The sequence below is a fragment of the Cupressus sempervirens genome, chromosome 8, assembly GCF_028749045.1.
Source record: "Cupressus sempervirens isolate cs-2001-9-10 chromosome 8, ASM2874904v1, whole genome shotgun sequence".
NCBI classification, from domain to species: Eukaryota; Viridiplantae; Streptophyta; class Pinopsida; order Cupressales; family Cupressaceae; genus Cupressus; species Cupressus sempervirens.
This window is the reverse complement of record NC_143125.1, coordinates 837,082,339-837,106,168: the sequence shown is the minus strand read 5'-3', so window position 1 is coordinate 837,106,168 and position 23,830 is coordinate 837,082,339. Positions and strand designations below refer to the sequence as shown.

Here is a 23,830-nt window from a genome sequence, read left to right as displayed (position 1 = left end):
TAATAGGTACCAAAACCCATCATCTCTTGTGAATTAAAAAATCTAATTTCAATGCATATTTTTATGAAGATAATTACAAAAATATATTACATTTTCAGCATATTGGAGCTGTATTGTTTTCAACATGTTAGAGAGCTTATCATGTTTTAGCATCTCAGAGCTATCATGTTTTTAGCATCTCAGAATTATCGTGTTTTCAAAATCTCATTTCTGGAATGACCATTTGTAAATGCAAATTTAGAAGAATAAAAATATGAAATAGGAAGAATTTCATATGGTTTGTATTTCTCCAATATCCTAAAAGAAAAATGAGAAGATGATTTTTAGATTATAATAATAATGAATTTTGTGAAGAGAATGACAAGAAGAATGAAGACATAATTTTTTCCACATGCCAATGAAACCATCTATTTGAAAGGAGTAGCAAACCAATTGATAATAACACACAAGAAAAATGGAAAAGTGGACTTCACATTAAGGAGAAATCAATAGTGTTTCAAGGAAAAAAGTATGACATTAATATTATAACAAAAAACATTAGCTTTTTTTTTATTTAAGTTCAAGAAGTTACAAAGATATCAAAAGATAATACATTCTAGTAACTTCATACAACATATCTTATTTTCAAATTCAACATTATGCTTTATCAATCCTCTTCTTTAGTGTCCTCTTTCTATGAGGCATTATTGTAATTGTATGTGTGGATTGCTCATCATATTGATCAATATAATTATAAATGTTTCCCACTTGTTGAAACTCAAGAATGGTTTTATAATGAGGTTCCTTAATGATAGGTGAATCATTGTGTGCAACAAACAATTCAACATATTCCTCTAGCTCCTCTTCATGATCACTACTAGATGACTTTGATTGTTGAACACTCTATACACAACACATATTAAGTTATTAAAATAACATAATACCTCTGATTAAATTACTGATGTCAAAGAATTTGTAAAGAACTTACCTCAGATTCATGACTAGTGACTAATTTCTCTCCTTGGTCTCGCAAGTGATTTTGAAGGCCTTGAGAATCATGTAGTAAGGCATGCTTCAAGTCCACTGACATTGGATATCTTAGATGGCATAATTGAATCCTTCATGCCAATAAGATGTGTTCTTGGTGGACCTACTCTAGAAGTATTTTGTGGTAAAAGAACAAATATAAACAAAATATGAAAGGAAAAATAAGATAAGTATGTGCAAAATAATCTAGATGAAATATTACTTTTGGCATAGTATTAAAGGTACTAAAGGACATAATAGGGGTTTGAAAAACTTTAGAGATGGCCTACATTCCACAAACATAAATTAACATGATATAATCTAAAACATAAAATAACTGAGCCTATAAAAGATCATCTTCAAACTTACCTTGTGAACCATCAGAGTAATATTTTGCCCTTGCCCATTCCTTATCATTTCAACTAAAGCATTTAAGATCATTGGATCTCCTACAATAGATTTGGAAGAACTCACATATAGATCCTTAAAGAAACACATAATGAAAAATATTGATATGATAACATATATCAAGTCGATGGATTTATATCATTTATTTGAAAGAAGCCAAACAACCCTATAAACAATACCCTATAAAGCCAACAATCCCCAACAACCAATAGTTATCCAATAACCACACACACACACATATCTTTTCTACAACAAAATATAACATAATTATATGACTCTTTGGGATTTTCTCAAGAAAATCCTATTCACTTATATTAAGGCTTTCCACAAGCTTCTATTCACATTTTAATGAAAAGAATCTAAAAAATTACAAGTGAAAAAATCACTAGTAACTTATATTGGGAAATAAACTCAGCTTTGACTGCATATTGGTGCAAGAACACCTTAGAAAACACCAAGGAGCACAACAGATCATTAACCATTGATTGGTTAACGAAACTATTGTTTTTGCTACAAGAGGCAATTTGACATAAATTAACAAGAAGTTGATTTTGTTGAGGCTGCTAGTGAATATTATTGTATACAATAAATGGGTTTAACTAGTTGCATCTTAACAACAATTTGCTGTTTCTTGTGGCAACCTCAAGAATCAATCAATAACGGTATGGATTTCTATGTAGAGTGACTGGTGTTTAAAGCAAGCACTTGGTTTTTTTAGTCCTTATATTGGATAGGTATTTATTATAATAACAACCCTATGGGAGTTCCAATATGCATATCATAAAGTAAGCTATTAGGTTTCTCCTTGTCAAAGAAGTAGTTCTATTAGGCTGCTCCTCATCATAGAAGTAGTTGTTGTAAAGGTTTAATCCTAATTTATGGGTTCTATGACAATGGTGAGCATAAAATCTATAAACTCTGCTTAACCCATAAATGTAATGAGAAGTATTTTAGACATTTCAAACGAGTTACTACATTATTAAAATCTAATTTTTTTGGGGCATGGGAATGACCCTAAAGACCCTAATGATCGACTAAAGTTAGGATAAGATAGTCAATATCAATAGATCTTCTCTTTTTGAAGCTTTTGTATTAAGTTGTTTTAAAAGGTATCATAATCCTTTTACTCGCACCACAAGAGTCTAGCCTTAAGGTCTATCAAGCCATGTAGATGCAATCCACCCAATGTCAAACTTATTAGTATTGATAACAAAAGTTAATAATAATATCTTCCTTTCTACAAGAATACTCCATGTGTTCCACTTTTGGCTAAATAATCAATCCTATCAATTCATTTTCCTATAGTTAACCTTTGAGATTTCCACTATCACCCAATAAAAAGGTGTAAAAATTTATAATTTTTCTGTGTTCTTATTAAAAGCCAAAAACTTCCATTAATAATCATTATTTATAATTTTAATTTCTAGTCTATAATAATCATAATCCCATAAAACAAAATCAATCTTCATTAACCACTAGGAGTTTATTAATTAACTTGTGGGTTCATCAAAATGAAATTGAACATTGAATCCTAATAACTCAAATAACCACCTGTTATTTTTCTCTGAAGTGTCATTTCATGATAATTAGTTTGTACATACAAAATTTGAACATCAAACATTCATGTATTTCCTTATTAGACATGTTAAAGTGATCTTGAACCTTTATGACCCCTATCTAGTACTTTTGATGAAAAGAATGATGAGTAAGTGTTAAAAACCTAGTTTAAATGATTAGTAATTTTGTTTTGTAAGTTAGCTATTTAATGATCGAAATGCTGAATTTCACACTAGGCATTAGCATTCCATGGAAGCTTAGACTGGCGGAAGAAAATGGAGGCATGTTTGGTGGGTAGAGTAGGTTGGAAAAAGAATTGGTGGGTGTGAACATAAAGGAGAATGGTGAAGTCTATCTGAATGATAAAGCTTTATTTGCTGCTATGTTCTCCATATTTTTTCTGCTTCTTAATGTTCTCTTTTTTGCTCTTTTCCACTTTTTTTCCTATTTCTATCCTGCATGTCAACATCTTAGTGCATCTATTTACAACCACTTCAGAGTCCTCGCATGTCATGTTTCCAGAAAATTTGAGTTTTAGGCCCCCAAGATAGTTCAAATATGAATTGAATTTCCTCAGTTCTAATCTGTAATATGAGAGAAATTTTGGGATTGCTGTGGATGTTGTAAAAATGTAAGTGGGTTAAATCTGATCTGTAGAAATGCCCATGTTGATTTCTAGGAACAAATTTAGTAGAAGAAAGCACATTTAAGTCTATGACCTGTGATTGAAATTCAATGCAGGGCTCTTGAATATAGACGTTATGGAAGTAACCTTATGTCTGGATTAATTCAGCATTTTCAATTGTACCATGTGTCATTCTGTTGATGACATGATGAGAATGTATAATGAATTAACGTTAGGTTGCGGCCTTTTTGTTGACAAGGGTAAGGTTGATGTGATTGATGACCAAGTAAATATTCATGCTAGTGGAATTGTTATTGCTGATGTGATTCCAAATGTCAATAAGCTGCCTAGATGAGGCCTTATCTTGTTCATGTGGGTAAGGGTGATGCACGTATTATCCAAGGAATTAATCATGCTAATTTAGCTATAATTGGTGATTTGGTTTTAAATGTTAATAACATTGAGGTTTTTTATCTTCAAATGTCTTATAGGTCTTGCATTGGGAATATATTTTTGTCGTCACAGTTGGCTGAATTTTTAAGTGGGATTAATGCTGTATAGTGCTAACCCCTAATCAACCCACCACAGGACATATATCATATTATGATTAGTTACTCTACTTATAGGAGTGTTCAACTATGCCCCACACAAGCATCTCCACCTTCTCGTGAGAAAATACAAGTAGGTGATCCTTCCCTTACACAATTACTTCTTTCGATAAGCTGGGTATCCCCCTTTTCTTGTTCATTATGGTTCACATATCAAGATGATGTTTCCAGCATTTCTAGCCCTAGGAGACTTACATTTTAAATTTTTAAGCCTATTAATGTGGACCCCCTACCCTTTAGTAGATGGATTTACTTATACTTTTAGATTGTGTTTTTCTCTATTTTGGCACTTGTAATAATTAGCTATTAGGATCTATAGGATTTGAGAACCTTGTTTTGTTCTTCTTTGTAAATTTTTCTAATAAGAGACTCAATTTATATTTTGTACTTATTGTGAAATCTTTTGATATGAATTTATATTCAAGCTTACCGTGTTTTGTTTTAAAAAAATGTATTGCTTTGTTATATACATAAATTATATTATAGCATGTTTACTGCTTTTTATATGTTGTAGATGAGATTGGACCTCATTGGTTTGATATTGTGGCTATGAATTGATTCTCATATCTATTTCAAAAAATATTGATGGAAAGGTTTGTCTGAGTGCTAGTTTTGCGTATTCATTCTCATCTCTATTTCAAATAACATTATTCCAGAGGTTTTTGATGAGTGTCAGCCTTTTCATGAAGGACTTAAGGAAGGGACTCCAACTACATCAAGCCCTTTTTACAAACATGCTTTCACAAGAGAAAAATGAAGAAATTAAAAACACTCATTGACCATGGAATGAATGTTAATCAAAGAAATGGCGTCTGAATTTTAAAATAAAATTAGAGAAATATGTTAAATGTGACAACCATCAATGACTTCTCCAATTGGAGAATTGATCTGTAGCTTTAGAACAATATCAATAGCTACCCAACTAGGCCAACTCTCAAACAGGGCTTTCTCAGTTCTTAAAGCATCAAAATAACTTAAATTTACGATAACATATTTCTAGAGTTGTCCACGATACTAATTAGAGCACACAAAAATTGACCTGGTAATTTGGAATAATAAATTCACCCAGCAAAAGAAAATCCAATTTAACCAATAACTGCACTAATTGTTTAGTCATGGCACAATCTGCAGTGATGTTGCAGTTAGACATGTGTATATGGCTAACCAGGAAATGTAATGGTCCATAATAGCAGGGGGTTTTAGAGGTGTAGAAAGGAATTGAAAGGTGGAAAACAAATGTTTGAAGTGTCCTTGAAGGTGTAGAAACAAATTGAAAGGTGGAAAATTGATGTTTGAAGTGTCCTTGAGGTGTTGGTGAAGCTAATTTGTGTGGGTTAGTAGAACCTATAGATTTTGGAAGCCGTAGTTGAGATAGTTCAAAACCTTCATTAATTGACCAAATTGAGGCTTTGGGCCTTAAAAGTCACTTGAGAAACTGGAACTTTGAAATCCTGTGGTTTCGAACTATTCCCAAGTTAGACCTATTTCTTGATTCATTTTCATAAATGAACAAGTCTAAGGATTACAAATATCTTGAATTATAGCCGACGGTAGAAATGTGGCATACAGGACATAGGGCTGTAGCAAAAAGACTCTGCAGAAATTATAAGAAGGGGAAAATTGATACGTTATACTGCTAGTTCAGAAAATCATTTTAACCAATGACATAGGTAGATGGTATGATTGTAAAAATTGTCACATGTACTATTGCCTATAAAATTAAATGAAAAATCTAGAACAAAAAAATTTAAGATTTTGTGAGAAAGATTGGTGAAAAAATACCTTAGCACTATAAAAAATAAAACTCAAAGGTGACCCAAATGTAAAAGATTATCTAGGGTTATAAAAGTCCAAACTAATAGGTTTAAGATGCACAATCTGCAAGATGTGCCAAAATTTTAATTGTGGCATTTGATGGGTAACTTGTAACTGATAAAACCAAATGGGAATATTAACGATCATGCAGCAGTTGAAGAGAATTGTAACAGTCAATGAAAGCCTTTATTAAGAAGCAGAAATCGAGGGAAAGAAGGCATGGAAGAGAGGAATATAAAAAATGTAGTTTATATCAATATCCTCTGACAGCCCTGCGGGAAAATACAGTCCATAGTGATATACAACGTGCATGGAAGAGATAATGGATTTTGCATAAATGTTCGAATGTACTCTGTAAATAAAGTTTTCTTATCCTCTATTTTATGTTTCATGTCATTCCGTGTTCTATAGGGATATGTTTGGTGTATTTTAAAGTCTCTATGAATTCCATGAAATTATGAATCTCTATCAATATTATGAATCTCAACTCGTGGGATCGAATGAGTTACATTTAGGGTTTTTGAAGTTTGGATTGAAATGTTTTCGGCTGTGATGAATTTTGATTTGTAATGTGTTTGATACCGAGTTCTGGAGATTTTGTAAGGGTTTTCCATGTCATGCTTATATCATTGGGTTGATATTTTATTGTTTGAAACAAAATCTAGAATTGATTTTGGATCGGCAATGAAGAAGCAAGATCCCATACTTGTTTATAAATCAATTTACAAAGATGGTGAATGGAATAATGTCGAACCTATTTATGAGAATGGAAAAGTTGATTCAAATAATCAATTTGTTCAAATTTTCTATTATAAAATGCACTAATTGTGCTACCGGTTACAAGATATATATATCGGGCTGTCATATACATGGACTTCAATGGATGAAATTAGTTTACATTTGAATAGGTTCTTGACTGTGCTGGTATTGGGTTAATAAGTAAAAATATTGTGTGATATATGAATGGATGAGATTGTATGACAATTGAAATATTAAGTCTGTTACAGAAATGCAAATGGACTCGTGACTGAAAGGTTTAAGATTGAAAGTATGTGAAAAGAAGAAACGTTGCCTCTAATGAGTGATAAAAATTAGAAATTGGTTATACAGATTTGTAAAAATGATAGATGCTCTACATCAGAGACAATCAATCGAATACCTTCAACATCTCTTGGTGTCTCACTGAAGAAAAGGAATTTATAGTGGACAACTACAAGAAGCCTTATCCTTATCCAATCCTAGAGGTTTCATTTAATATTCAGATTTACTTAAGTGTGAAGCTTGTTGAACACGAGTATGGTTCAAAATTGACAGCACTATTATGAGAACTGGTGAATGATAACAGAGATGTTATTGTTAGAATAAATTAATTATTTCCGAAACAATCAACATTTTCCAGAATGTTCAGTGGTTGGTGGTTAGCATAGAACACTTATTTTCCATGTGCAGCCAACCATTCAGCCATCCATTTCAACTGTCCATTATAAATTTCATAGCTAACTTCTTTCTATAGTCTATTAAACATTACTGATGTATTTCTCTATAAATTAATAGACTGGGCCTGTTATCACCAGAGCCCATTTTTGGGTTTCTCGATGGCTTCTCCTCTCTATAGCTTTCTCTCTTGTTTGGTTTCTTTGTTGTGTTGTGCTGTAATTTTCATCATGGTATCAGAGCTTATGGTAAATGATCCAAAAGTCTTGAGAGAGCAATGAGTGAAATATTGTGATACGATTGCTAATGTCTTGCGAAGAAGGCTGCTGTTGTGAGAAGGCTGCCCATTATGGAGCTGGATTGAAGTTCTGTGAATGTTAATTTGTTAAGTGAGCTAAAAGAGAAAAAAGTGTTGCAAAAGAGATCCAAAGAAATTTCCTCAAAAGAGATTGTTATCATGTGTGAGAGTGAATGTTCAAGCCATTGTGAAAGATGATTGACATTGTCTTTGAATAGAAGATGGTTGCTGGTGTATTTGGGCTGTGATTTGTGATGTAGCCAGTTAACGAGGTAGCATATTGTGTTAAAGGATAAACTGTGCCAAAGAAAGATATTGCTAGAAGGAAGAGAAAATTGAAAGTATGATATTGTTGGTAATGTGTGAAATTGGAGTGGATAATCAAAGATAAAGAAGCATTGCTGATTTGAAGCAACTCAAGAGTGTTGGATTTCTATTAATGCGGGAATTTCAAGTTGTTACTCATATGTTTGTGGAATGTGGAGCAACTTTGTGCAAGCAGGAGAGCCAAAGATTGCATACACACTTCTCATGTGAGAAGGACAAATCAAGGGAGTGCTATGAGAAAGAGAGAAGCCATGAAAAGAAGGAAGCTAAAGTTGAAGGTGAAAGCATATTTTGTTACTATTAACAGTGTTTTATTATTTATTTTTATTTGGAATATGTGTGGAGTATTATAAGTTAGTTGTAGGAGTTAGCATTTATTAGGAGAAGAAGAGATGGCATGCTAGACTTTGTTGTCATGGTGCAAAGGTCTGTGTATGCTGATTGGATAAAAGTATTGGGATTGGAAGTGAGAATTTGTTTCTCTAATTGTGAAGGATATGATGTTCTTGATAGTGGTTATGTAATAGAAGTTGGTTGCATTGATATCCCCCAACCAAGTGATTAAAATTGAATTAGTGATGATTTTTAATGGGTTATGTGAATGTATGGGGTGCATTATTGGTTGTGCCCGACACCCCAAAGGGTTTTGGTTTGACATATTGATGAACAATGTATGTGAAAAGGATTCCTATAGAATTAGCGAGTACAACGGCTGGGTACCCATGTATCTTAGTAGATGGATTTCTTTTTATATGGACTCAATAATTAGTTTGATGCAAGTACAAAAAAAGAAAGGCTCAGAGTGATGATAGTTTTCCCGTAGTGATGATTAATGGTCATTAAAACGAGTGAGTGCTTGGTTTCTCACTACAACATGAAGGGGTGTTTTAAGAGAATACTGGAGACAATTTTTAAATGAATTGTCATAATTTGAGACAAAAATAAAGTTGTATATTGTCTTATTTATTGTCTTTAAGTGAGTGTCTTAAACTATTGTCGTAAATTATTGTCTTATAAAGACAATAAAGAACAACACTATTATTGTCTCTTAGAGACAATAATAATTTTGTCTTAATAGAAACTATTGTGTCTTTAATCTCACTTATTGTATTTCTTAAGATGATTAGAGAGAAGATGATACAAACTAATGAATTTGAAAAATTATATTATTTAATATAAACTAAGATATAATTAATCATTTCATGTTAAGGCACAATGGATTCGAACCATCATTCCCTAATTTTACTGTAAGTGCTCGTCCTTTGAGCTAGCACCTTTTAAAATAAGGAAAATTACAAGTCAAGAAGGGAGCGAAACAAATTAATTCAATGAATTGTTTCTCTGTCGGTACTAGGTATAAAGTTCTTGAAAGGAACCAAAAAATACATAGTTAAAAAAGAAATTACCACAATTGACTTCATGGAAAGAAAGTACTACTAATATGGTCAAGATCATTGGTGCCTGCACAGAAATATCAAATACATCTTCAGTGGCAAAAATTTATTTTTTAAAGTATTCACAGAGATCCTTGTGACAATTGGTTTCCTTCAATAGTTGACACAACTTGTGATCAACCACAACCAATTCTCCAGGAACATCCCTACAAGTCATGGGAAATGGTACAAATTGAAATTTTTGGACCTCTCTAACAATCAATTCGGTGCACACAACCCCCATGAAGTGGCTAGTCTTGGTAATTTGTAGATATATTTCAATTTGTCCAAAAATTCCTTCCAAGGACCTCTACCTTGAGAAATCAGAAAGATGATTCATGTTCAAGCCATTGACATTTCAGCTAACAGATCAGAAGGTTCAATTCTTGCCACTCTGGAAGCTATGAACAACTTGAATATCTAAATCTTTGATCAAATGATTTGGAATGCCCAATACCATATACTCTCAGTGAGTTAAGAGTCTTGTGATCATAGATTTGTCTTCCAATAAACTGTTTGGTTTGATCCCCACTTCTATGAAGTTCTTGAAATGCTCAAGGTATTGAATTTGTATTTCAATAATTTGAGTAGAGAGATCCTCAAACATGGCATATTTTATACTTTGACAGCTGCATCAATTAGGGGAAATGTGGGTCTGTGTGGGGAATGGATCCAGTTACCTCCATGCTCTATTTTGAATGCTCCACCAAAAGACCTCAGTAATATAATTAGAATAATAGGACTAGTGGCTGGAATCATTACCTTCCTATTAGTTTTTTTAATGATCTTGGGACTAATTTATAGGAAGTGCAAGATCAAGTCCAATATTTAAAGGAAATGTAGAGAAACATTTTCTTTCCAATGTTAAATCATTGACCTTCATTGAGATATTAAACATAACAATTGATGTGATCTATGGATTAGAGTATCTCTATCATGACTATTTAAGAAAGTCATTCACTACAATATAAAACCAAGCAAAATTCTCATTGAAGAGGACTTGAAAGCACACCTTGCAGGTTTTGGCATTTCCAAAATAGTCTATGGTTTAAACAACAGTACTTGTGACTCAGAAAGTAGTTCCACTCTAAATCTGAAAGGATCTGTGTTCTACATTGCACCAAGTATTGCATTAGGCTATGTAATTGCAATAATAGATAAATTTATCTACATTTCATATTTAAATTTCATTCATTTCCTCTAATGAGATTCACTCTTTTACTTTTTATTTTGCAGAGTATGAAATTGGTGGTAATGTGTCCACAAAGGGTGATATTAAGCTCTTGGAGATGGTAGCTGGAAAGAGTCCAACTAATGATATGTTTGTAGGAGGATTGAAGCTCCACAAATGGATAAGCATGCATTTTCACAACAAATTGATAGAGATTGTCGACAAAGAAGAAAGAGATCATAAAATGGATAAAGCATTGTTTGCACCTTACATGTAGGATTTATGAGCTCTATAGGGTTCAACATTTTTCCACAATTTTGACATTGCTTAGACCCTATGCATCCTCATAGCTGCCTAAGCTATCATGGCAAGTGTCAATGAAAAACTTGTCTGCTAGAAAGCGATGGCCTGTAAGTACTAAGATCATAGTGCTTATCTTGACAAATTTGTTGGTAAGTGAAAAATTATATTTACTATCTACTCATGTTATTTTTCCTCTGTTTCTTACCATATTACATAATCTAAATATTCTATAGCATTTCTAATCACATTACACAATCTACCAAGAAAATGATCCATTCATGGAGTAAAGCCACACATATAAAACTCTAGGTTGAGAAGTGGCTTTGAGCAGATAATCAATAGCCCAATGCACAACAATTATTGGGAACCCAAATTTCACATTATCTCCTAGGTCACAATATCCTCCACTTAAGTCCACCTACCCCCATAATAAACATTATTTAGCTCTACCCATCTACGAAGACCATCATTGTGTCATAGATTAGAACAAATAAATGAAGAGAACAGATCATACATTTTGATCAGTTACGTCAGCAAGGGCAAAACCCCCCTCCACGTCATCCTCTGATTTGAAGGGAGTTTGACAGAACTAACCTTCAAGAAAGAAATGGATTTAGTGAGAGAATCTTTCCAATTATGTGATGAAGATGCCAATCTATCATTCTAGTTAACTACTCTTACTCTCACAACCATTATCAAATACAAACACTAAGCTCAAAACTAGTAGAGATACTTTCCCACTCATTCTTGCTCCTACTGAAGGCTGCCAAATAAGAGCATGATTCATATCTGCTTAACTCACCAATGAGTGAATTTATATGACTGCAAACCGATCGATTGAGGGATGATGCCATATTTTATTATTCTGTGCAGCAAACAATTATTCATGTTTCATATTGAAAACCAAAATTCATACCTAATGAACTACACACAATTTGTGGTTTTCAGAATACTAAATCCACATACATCGATCAATTTAATAAACAATGATGGAATGATGAAAGATAATTATTTTAAAATCTTAGCAGGGGAATAAAAAAAGGAAAACAAATTACCTCTACTGAAGCCATTACCACTGGACTCAAATGTACTTTGATGGTTTATTTGCACTCCAAAGATCTGATTGTTCACTAATTTTTGTGGGGATATTTTGAAAAAGATACTAGAATGACCAAATTAGTAAAAATTGTGAAAGGACACTCCCCTATTTATTACTTTCAAAAAGATTGTGAACTTTGCAATAGGTGTGATTTCGTGATATGTAGGTTACAGATCTAGTCAATGATGGTGTATGCATGTAGATTGTGAAATAAATAGAGAAAAAAAAACTTCCTTACCTGAGATGCTCAAGGAAGTGATTTTATTCTTAATAGTTCATGCTCCATAGCTTCTCCAAACCACTGTAACAGCACAGCAAATCAATTAATCTAAATGTGATTTAGTGATCTTATTCTTTAGATTTTTTAATTACTAGTTTTGCACTTATTTATAGCTTAAGTAATAAATAATGGCATATGTAATCTTACACATGCAAGTCCCAACTCTAATCTGAAAAACTCAACCATACATATAGAAATTATCAAACATGGAAAACTATTTGCCTTCCTCACTTAGGAAATATTTAATCAACCTCTAAACTCAAAATTACACCATCAAAATCAACACACAAAGCTCAAAAACCCAATAACCAAGTGTAGTTCTTCTTCACCTTGTAAAAAAAGTGTTAAAAAGTCAAAATGACCCATGACTGGACATTTATGTAACATTTTCAACAAACAAAAGCACGAGAATTTTGCAATCCTACCTAAGAGAACCACACCATATTTCACAAACATACATGAATGGATAGATACCTATTTGTTGGTAGATGTCTGGAAAATAAATATTTGGTCTGTCATCATTTCCATACCTAGCACTTTCAAAACTTTCTTAGAATCATAGAGGAATTATCTGTACATTTCTTCCTCACTGCATTCAAATCAAAATCTTGTACTATGACATATGATTAATATTGGGGAAAACATGCTTTCCACATAGATTGATGGTTTCAAGGGACAAGCTCTCATAGGTAAGATCTGTGGTAACTATCCTCTAAATGATTTGATTTCTAACTGGGTCCTGCAAAACTGGGAAGGGGTGGTGGATGCATGTTGTATTGACGAAGGCCATGGATTTTTTGTAGCCATTTTTGGGGATCAGGTTCCTAGAGACAAGACTGACAGGAACAAAGACTGGTTTATTAATGGGCATGGTCTTTACACGCTAACCTTGCATCCAAACTTTGTTCCACCATCTTATGTTGTGCCTTTTCTCCTGTCTGGATATTACTACATGCTTTACCAATGGAATATAGAGATCTTGAAATCTTGGAGTTGGTGGGAAAATCTTTGGATATTTTCCTTAGGCTCAATTTGTTTTGTTTTAATAAATGCCAGTTCTCAGTTAAAATATGTGTTTTGAGAGACAAAAAGAAAGATAGGCCATCTGCAGTGTTTTAAAAATCTAAATTTGGAACTCATTGGCAAAATATCATAATAGATGATTTTCATCAAGAACATAAAATACAAAATGCCCTGGGTCATCTTACTTTAGAGTGTGCTTCAATGATGGATGGGATTGGAAGAGTTTGTTTGGATCATGCCTCACTGGTTACGTTGTGCTCCATATGTGCAAAGGATCAGAATACATTGAATCAGGGAATGCTGGAGGGTCCACTCAATACACAAATTAGAGATGGCTCACTTGTGGACCACACAAGAATACCCTTCACCTCATCTGAAACCATACCAGACTCCTAAGTGTTCAACATCATGAGGTCAGGGGGGATGACAACAACTATATGTAGCCCATGTACATCCCCGCCTCATGACCACAAAACCAAGTTTGAGGAAGGGGAAATCTAAGGGCCTTTATCCACCAAAGGCATGTCAAAATAATGAAGATGTTTTGTTTATGCAAAAGGAAGAACTATGAATAGAGACAACTCCCCATTTCTTGGCATATAAGGCCCAACTGGTAGATTCCCTGCTGATAGAAACGAATGAGAATGCTGATTTTCTTGCAAAGTCAAAGATGGGTAATAAAGGATATGAACTTCTTCCCCTTTTGAGTGCTAGTCAGGAAGAATTAGATTCCCTTGCAAAGGGATAGGTTGCCGAAAGCAAAATGTTAAGAGGAGGAGGTGGTGCTCGTCCTAAACATGGACCCCATTGCCTAGATCATTTCAGATCAGGATCCTTGTGAAGTAAATTCAAAGAATCAACCGCCTTCTATTTATGAAACTTCAGTTAATCTTTTCACTCATGAGTTTATCATATATGCACATTTAAATTTTCCTAAGAATCTAAAGGGAAATGAAATTCTCTTGAATGAGCGGGGTGGTGTTGGTCACGTACCAACAAACATGTTTAGTGACTTCTTAGGGGAGGACTAGCCAGTACATCTGCATTCCACTCATGAAAAGTTGCAATCCACAGTTTTTCTCCCTTTATAAAGACACAATCAATTTATCAGCCACTATTATCATTACAAAGAAAGCTTTGGAGATCCATTGGGATTTTATCATTAAAAGCTCATTCAATTTTCAAACACTTCCAAAAATCATGATAAAACTACAAAGCACACAGAAAAAAAATAACTATAGAAAATATTTAAATTTGAAATATTTTTTTAAGAAAGTGAAAGCATAAATTTGAATGTTAAGAACCATGGATAAAATGATACATGTTAAAAAATATTTTAAAGCTGGTTTATCAAATGCATGTACCTTGTGAACAATATGTTGTCAAATATTTTTCAGCTTGTCCTTACATTGTTGACTTTTGTAGAAAGTTTTCTGCTCTAGCTTGGAAAATTAATTGGGGATAAGTGTGACTAGAAATCCCATGTCTGCATATTGATAGAAAAATTTGAGATGAGATATGAGGTTCATGAGAAAAATAGATAAAAAAATCAATAGAAGACTACATCATCATCCATATTAGATGAGAAGAGCTATGAAAACTCATGTGAACAATATCGCTACATAATAAGAAGAGCCATATTTACTTGATCAAATTTATGAAACATGACAATAGCACATCATAAATCAAATGGATGACACATCGACATATTGTAGAGAAACTAACTGTTACCAAGTCATGTGCATTTTCTAGGAGTTCAAAACCTCTGGAATTATAGGTTGCAGGATTTTTTGTACTAACACAAGATGATGAAGGATGATTTTTGTTTGGAATGTAACTATTTATAACCTTTATTATGCTGGAAACCCACTCTGAAAAGATTAAAACATCATTAAGCCTTGCAAATTGCCCACTTTCAAAACTTAAGAAATAAATATAGAAAAATGCAATAAAAAAACTTAATGAATGAAAAATGCAATGAAAGAGTCTCACTTGCAAGGTCATCTATTTGGAATGAACGAGTCTCATTTGCAAGGTCAAGAGTCTTAGAGCTGTTTGCGTGGCAGGAATGTTAATGTTAAGTAGCTCTCCTACAGTAGGATACATAACCTTGACAACAATATGTTATTGCTACACACATGACATTGATTGCCTAACATGTACAGTATTTAATACTATTTATACATTTTGACAACACTAATATGAATAACAAAGTCATGATTTGTATGGAAAATTCTTTCATGTATTGCATGCCCAAAATCTAGAGCAAGTGAAAGATAACAAAGACCAAATACTGTATATCCTCATCAAATTTGCATTACTTAGACTACACATACTAACATCATTGAGGGTTGAGAGCTGATGGTTTTGTAGTTCTGCCAAAGAAATGACATCAGGCATCAGTAAGATTAATAGGGCTCTTTTATTTAGCCTGAGAATTATTTGAATATTACATGTAAATTATGGAAGCCACTAAAACAGGGTACGGGTGAACACAGGATCAAAAGATAAAATCAATGAATACAAATTACGATTGAAATTGTATGCATACACCATAAAGAATGAGATATTACACGAGATGTGGAGAAAGGTACAATGCATAGTATATATATTGCCCATTTCAATAGACATATACATTGAGCTGATCCCATATAGAGAAAAAACTGTATAAATAGAGGGATTCAGTAATTAAATAATCAAGGAGTCTACATATTTCAAATAGCTCATCTAAAGAATTTGAAACTCAAGGAAATTGCAAATGGTCTATGCTCATTTCAGCATACAAATACATTTAGCTCATCCCTCGTAGAGAGAGAACTATATCTATAGGTTCATACATATGTTCTTTGTTTCAAGTACAGCAGAGTGAAACATCCATCAAAGGGTATAACAATAAATAATGTCCTAAAACTTGCTAAAGTTGCTCTTATAGAAGGAAGAAATTCAGAAATATAGCCTAGTAACCTCTTTAAAAAAAAATCAGATAGCTATTGCAACTCCACCTACTATGGGTACATACCATGGTCGTGGCCCGAAGTTGGAAAGTGAACAGGCTCATGTTGCATTTGAATTTGTATTGTAGTTATGAAAGGAAACTTGAAAAAAAATATATTGATTTGATATAAAAATTTGGGAAAATACCAACATTCCAACAAAGGCCACAGTTTTAACTCTGCAACAAAGCTACAAAACAAAAGATTCAATATTTTTGTGTTATCATAAGTTGATGATGGTTACTGTATACTTAAGGTTTAAAAAACTGTTGAATTCCATTGCTTTCAACACCATAATTTTTGTGTAGTTAGTATTGATTTTGATGTATTAAGACTATTAGTATACATCAACATTTTTTTGTGTTTTGTACAGCAAGGCAAACATATTCACAAAGAGTGATATTGATTTTAATGTATTGTAATGATATTATTTAACAATATTTACATATTAGCACAACTCGACATACAGTGATTTGAACAACATAGGTGTTGTCAAAGCCCATGAAGAAGATCTGGACAAATTCGAACATAAATAAAGGTTCTACATAAGAGCTATTCACAAAAACCTCTGAGTCTGTGCCATACATTCCATTAATCTTTATAATGTAGAGCTTAGACGATAACGAATTCTACATATGTATGACTCCCTAAGCAATAGTGTCATTGCCAAAATCATGCTCCTTGTTTAGATTCCATATCCCCATACCCTTCTTATATTGTCTTGTATGAACGCTAACACTGTGACTACAAACATAGAGCCAATGCTGATGTAGAAATACAATCAGTTGAAGAAATAGATCATTTTTCTCTGCTCCTTTGGATCATCATTGTCAAACAATAATGTTATAAAGGAAGGCATAGACAAAGGTCATCAATTTCCCACTCGCTCAAATACAAAACCGGTCATCATCTATGCATACAAGAAGGTGCAAACTTGGCAATGAGGTCAAAAAGGCCAGTAAGTAGAATACCACCAAAATCTTCTAAATGTAAGTAGTGTACTCTAATCTTGCCTATAAACCACAACATAATTGTAATTTAATTGTTAAACCATAGAATCCTGCACACCAAATTACAAGACTAGGAAAATGAAATTTTAAATATTTCTACAATCAGACCTAATCTATACACAAATGCTCTAGTCTAAGGTATGTAAGGATTCTCTTTTGCAAAATACACATTAAGCCTAGCATTAAACTTTACTGCTAATGTTGTATTTGTAACAGATTTCACCTATGTCAGGTAAAATCACTTCGTACATACAAGACCATCGAAACTATAAACTATTTCCTAATTGCAAAAAAATTACCCATTTGTAATACAAACATAGAGAGAGATATAAATACACACATCTGAAATAGTTTAGTATTATATAAAATCAGTTTTAAAAAGATAGAATCATCCCAAAACTACCAGTCAACTTGTGAAATTGATTGTGAAATTCACTCTCTTTTCTTTGTTGGCTGATTTATCTAAACTTGTAAAACTGGAGCTATTCAGCTAACATTTCATGAGTAGGTTGAATTCTAGAGATAAGCCTTCAGTAATGTAGGAGTTGAGTTTCAGGTCACTTATTGTATGACAGGCAGCATAAATAGAAAAACCATTCCTTAACTAGATGAACAAATTATACAAATAGTCTAAAATGCCAGCTATGTCAGTAAAAGTATAAAGGCACAGCCTAGGTCTTAAACCTCGTGGAACTATGTCATGCAACCTTTAAGGGTAGTGCAGAAGGGATAAGCTCAAAAGGAAAGTTTTACATAGAATAATTGCTATTACTCCCTATATATAGCTCTATAGCATAAAATGTAATAACTAATACATCATATAATTAAAAATAGAATTCAATGCACCAAAAAAGGGAACACAAAAAAAGTCGATTGAACAATATTTTTGAAGTACTTCAACTTCTGGTTGCATCTTTGTATGAAACTAGGGCAAAGCCTTTTATTACAAAGGAGTAATGTAGGTCATCAGTTGGTCTGGCTGAGGAAGCAGAAGACCATTGATGTGTTCCCTTGGCCTCTGGTATTTAGGATTGTTTGGAATTTGAAGAAGAAAAAAGAAGATAAGAAAATAAAATACAACACGATCAATACTAAAAAAATTGCTACTGGTAAAATCCAATCAAATCATAAGAATGTCTAAATTTTTTTGGCAAACTATTCATTCTAAAATAAATAACTATGGCTAGAAATCCAAGCCTTGGTCTCCATTCTGCTCATAATGCCATACGTGGATGCATGATGTCTTGATGTTTGGGGAATTATGAAGCAACTACAAGAGGTGCTTAGTACACAATCACATACTGAGGAGGGACATCAACTCCTTCTGAGGCCAGATATTGGCTGAGTAATGCAAGCTTTCCATTTATCTTGCATTTTTACATTCCAAATCTCATCCTACTAGGCAATAGCTAGATGACATGGCTTTCTATGCAACATATAACCTGTAATTACACCAAAAACTGTGATCTGCTTAGCTTTGACACCTTACAGGTTATTTAGTAATATAGGAAGGATATTTGATAAAACAATCATTCAAAGTCATTGTGTACCCTAATTTTTAAAGAAATACACAATTCTAAATGGGAATGGGGCAAGGAATGCCTTAACTACATGTTGTTTCTTTGAGCATGAATAGGTAACACCGAAATCATTTTAAAATCAAGAAAAATAAAACCAATTTTTTTTTGAAAAAATGATTTTATTGCATGATTATGCCAAGATAAATATTTAAAGCATTTCTAGTTTGCACACTATGGTTTCATGATAACTTTCATCTATGGCTTTTTCCATGTGGCTCACCATTCAATTGTATAAAAAAATTAGGATGCCCATCTCTGTCACATCCAACACTAAATTCTGGCCCATCACGTTGAAGAGAATTTTCTTACATCCTCAGTAATGTGAAGCATGAAATTGGGGCACACACAAGTAGTATGAAGGGTAGAAGATGAAGTAATGTACTATGGTTATAATAGAGAATACAATCTCTAGATTTAATATGATCTCATTGCATCCTTATACTGGCATCAATAAGTGAAGTTCACATTCATTATCTAGAGAATGCATGGATGGAGATGTACTCACAGGAAGACATGGTATGCATAGGGATAGGAAAGAGTTATGGTTGGAAGCATGGGTCTAAAGGATTGAAGAAATTTTTACATGGGAGATAGTGAAGATCAACAAAATAAAAACATATAACATCCACACAATATCATATCTATGCTAGTTGTTCGAGATCAAAGCAATGTAGGAAGAGGATAATGGGTCTATCTCTCAGTAGTAGTGAATATTTTCCTTTTCCTTATTTTCAGTTGGATATTCATTTCTCTTGAAGAAGTAGAAAGCTATAATTTTTTAGCCTAACAGGGTAACTATCACTGTAAAGGGACCTACTTTTGGCTTTGTACAATGATGGACTTCTAGGCAGAACAACCATGATTTTATTTTTAAGCTATCACCAAGAATATTGTTTGTAGAACAAAGTTAGATTGTCATCAGCTCACTGCCCAAATGATGTCTATGAAAGGAGAAAAACAATCTTAACTCAAAAGATGGTCAAAGAAGATTGAATTGAAAATAGGCATTTGAATGTTGATAAATCATTATATTATTTGATGCAATACAACAACAAATATGACATTATTTTTGAAGTTTACTTAAGTAATACATATTGTTCCACATATGTCCACTTTGGAGCTGGAAATTATAATTAGCAAATGCAAGATACCTATATTGGACATTTCTCCACATATGATTAAATTGTATTATGTTTGCATGGCTAAAGAACCCAATCACATACAAATGCCCCAAATCTGACCTTAGACAACAAACTCTATATTCGAGTATGCAAAGTGAAAGCATGCTTTTACCATAAGTACAAATTAATGATTCTGCTAGTGGAATAACTATAAGAATAAGTGGCTAATTCTATATTTTCCACCTCAGTAAATAGGGGACATATTTATTGAATAGAATATCAATAGTAATTGGAAATTTAGCTAACACACACACACACACACAGAGTCAATGTCCAAAATTCTCAATGATAGAAACCTAGCAAATGTGTCAACAATCAATCATGTTGAACATTCAACAGAAATGGGAACTTTGACCATATAAGGTTAATAAATGCACTGTGATTCCTTCTGCATTTGGAACAAAAGCAACATATTGTTGAGTTTTTACTATTTGTGGGCCAGCAATGATTCTTCATGTGCTACTTTGTGCACTTTCCATAAGCTGCCAATGTGCATGGAGCTACATGAGATCATTTGGGAAAGTAGCAACTCTCTTATCGAGTGGGTTTCTCTACCACTCTTGCATTGGATAGATTTTTTGAACCTAGATAGCTAAATATAAGGCAAAGGCAAATGAAATTTATTGCGGCACCCCAAACTCAAACACTATCCAACTTAATATATAAAGATGTTGAAAATTCATTTTGAATTCTATATCATTCAAACATGGTACAATGCACAGTTCCTAGATTCAGATTCAGATGCAAATTTTCATTTATCATGTATACATGCTTGCACTATTATTCCCTGCCTGCTAAAAGTCAAATTATTTTTGTACAGTTTCTTTACATTCAGGCCTTCAATGTAACATGATATTTGAACCTAGAGTCTTACCATCCACACAAGAAAAAAAAATACATAAAAGATGTTCCCATTTTTTACATGTAGCTATAATGTTTCTATAAAACACTTCAAGAAGGGATCTAAACTCAAACCATCAAACATGCAGATCTAAACTATAGAAACTAAAGAAGAAGAAGAACAACAAAAAGAATAATTAACAAATACCAAGACATCAAAAAAGAAGAAGAAAGCTCTGTATTTTGAACAAAGCATACTCTGTTTTAAAACAGCAAACCTAGTTTTTATTACTCTAACTTTTCATTACATCACTGCTCTCGTTTATTGAAATGTCACCACAAACCTTATGTTGAAAGAACAAATTACGGTAAATGAACTATACTCCACTGTGTGTCATAGCAGTTTGACTGATTTATGAACTATTTTATTCAAGGCAAACATATGTAAACTACAGTGGACATCAAAAATAAACTACAAGAAAAAGACTATGCATGCCTAGGATAACCAATCGCTAACAATGCATTTGGAGGAGCAGTGCATGATTAATCTAATCACAAACTATATGCAGATTGAAACAAATGGTGGAGTTGGAGTTAAGGTAAAAATGGTAGAGTGAAGTTGTTATTTAATATTCTTGGTAACTGATGCATGCATCAATCTTCATAAACTCCAACCATCAAACACACAACATTCTATTGAATGTTATTGAATCATAAAAAAGGTTTAATGTAAATTAGTTTACCTAATAACTATAGAACTGGAAATAGAAGTATTTAACAATACCTTGCCACCAATTTTAGGCACATTGTGACAGTAGGGTTTGTGCATTGTGCGTCTAGGGTATTTAGAGAATACAATCGCTCACACGTTAGGGTTTTCTTTTTTCTTTTTTATCATTAATATTTATTCATAGTCTCCTTATAGATACCAAATGAGCATTTCTCGTTATGGAACATATTGAAGCAACTTTTGCAGTCAGTATTACCAATGGAAAAAAATAATTCATTTTTCTCCACAACAAATTAAGTCATAACCACATGCATTCCCATATGATCCATAGTTCAATGGGTCAGAAGAGCCATTAATGCAATACATCTTGAGCAGCAACCCAGTTACCATTTGGATACCCACGAGCTATTGTATAATGAGCATAAAGTTATAGATGGTTATCACAAAATACCTCTTTTTGTTTTCTTACTGTGTTATTGTACTTTCTTCTCAAACACATACAATGGCTACGCAGGGAGCTTAGTTCTCTACTCTCATATTCTCCATTTTAGAAGTATATCCACAATGACTAGACATATCAGGACCAAAATTAATGATCTAATTGTAAATACTATTAGCGCTAAGGTATTATTAAGGATAAAAATCTATTAAGGATAAAAATCCAAAAAAGCTTGGTTTCTTTCGTCAAATCTCTGACTCAACTTGGTATTTCACAAATTTGATCTAGATCTATGAGGATAAAGGGGCAATAATCATGCCACTGGAGAGTTTTTCCTCAGGCTATAGATTAGTGATGCTTGTTTTAGTATATAGTTTATATGTTTATATGGTTCTGAAAATAATATATTTAGAAATATGGTTTTTGAAGGTATTGAGCTCATATCTAATGGTTGGATGATAACTAGAAGCCACGGTGTTGAGGATATTTGAAGGATTCATATAATATTGTCCCACATGGCCGCAGTTATATAAAATTACAAGAATGGACATAAATATGGTGATGCTTGCCATACAGAAATAAAGGATAGGACATTCTAGGAAAAAACTTGTTCTGATGACAAAGATAACGCATGTGCAGGGGTCTGTCATATCATAAACATTTGATACAAAAATTGACACAAGTTGCCAAGGGTAAAGAACTCGCCGTGAGATACAGAAATCACGAAATCAGCTCTCCACTTACAACCATTTTTCCAAATTGGAGAGTGAGCATTGAATAAAGCCTCCGTATTTCCATTTGTGACATGTTGGATAAAGGTTATGCATCTTGTAAGATAGGAAGAACAACGCCTAGCTTAAATGACCAATATTCTATCTATCTTCTCAAACAAATGACACAGCCTTTGCAGCCAAGCACTAACCATTGATAGAGACTTTTACCGTTTCCTCCCATTTTAGAGTCTGATAAAGAAGAAAACCCTAATTAAGAAGGAAAAATCAAAATAAAAAATTTCAATTGAAACCCTCTTATAAGAGCAAATCCACTGCTACAGTATGTTGCAAACCCAAAGGCCCTCAGCAATAGTTAATAATCTTTAACATAAAGTGCTTAGATCGGAAACAATTCTCCATCATCCGACTAAATCTATTTGAAATATAAGTAGGAAAATAAAAACCACAATATCTGCAAAAAAATAAAAAGGTACAGTATTAAAAATGTGAAAACAAAGAACATTTTGGTGTCGGGACTACCATTTGAGTTTTCTGTTGAAGGGCATAAGTCGCGTGGAGATGACGAAAGGAAGCGCCACGGGTGTGAGACCAAAGACAAGCTGCTACACGGACGCTGAAACCAGATCAGTACATTGATACACGGTTGGAAGAAGAAGAGTTTGCCTGTAGAAAGGCTAAAGAAGACATCTAGGGCATCGAAATATAAAATATGATGCTACATATACCCTGATCAAAATATTTAATGGAATGACTTCCCGCCATGGCCATAATGCCCATTCCTACCGTTGATCGCTGCATTTCCATGATTTTGCAGTGGTTACCGCCCGTTCCTGCCATTAATCACTGCATATCTATCATTTTTCAGCGGAGCAGATGATGAGATCAGAGATAATAACTAGTTCAATGACGTAATTAGATTAGGAAAATGAATTAAAAG

The 23,830-nt window shown here is 33.2% G+C and overlaps 1 protein-coding gene across 17 annotated transcripts; it reads right to left on the bottom strand.

Annotated features, from left to right (window-relative positions):
- Window positions 1-522: 522 nt before the first annotated feature.
- LOC149545012 (uncharacterized) lies at window positions 523-23,830 on the bottom strand. 17 transcript variants are annotated; one of them, XM_089795515.1, is made up of 9 exons: window positions 23,619-23,816; window positions 23,413-23,492; window positions 14,751-14,872; window positions 12,322-12,384; window positions 12,040-12,114; window positions 11,499-11,578; window positions 1,375-1,454; window positions 968-1,134; window positions 523-882 (listed from the first exon to the last, which is right to left on the bottom strand). In XM_089795515.1, the coding sequence occupies exons 8-9, from the start codon at window positions 1,067-1,069 to the stop codon at window positions 637-639; spliced, it is 348 nt and encodes a 115-aa protein (XP_089651641.1). In that variant the 5' UTR covers window positions 1,070-1,134; window positions 1,375-1,454; window positions 11,499-11,578; window positions 12,040-12,114; window positions 12,322-12,384; window positions 14,751-14,872; window positions 23,413-23,492; window positions 23,619-23,816; the 3' UTR covers window positions 523-636. The 17 variants fall into 17 exon arrangements, 16 of the variants coding, with proteins under 16 accessions (XP_089651641.1, XP_089651638.1, XP_089651640.1 ...); XM_089795512.1 differs by adding an exon at window positions 11,787-11,849 and having other exon boundaries at window positions 968-1,454; window positions 23,619-23,815; XM_089795514.1 differs by adding an exon at window positions 11,787-11,849 and having other exon boundaries at window positions 968-1,454; window positions 11,499-11,573; window positions 23,619-23,815.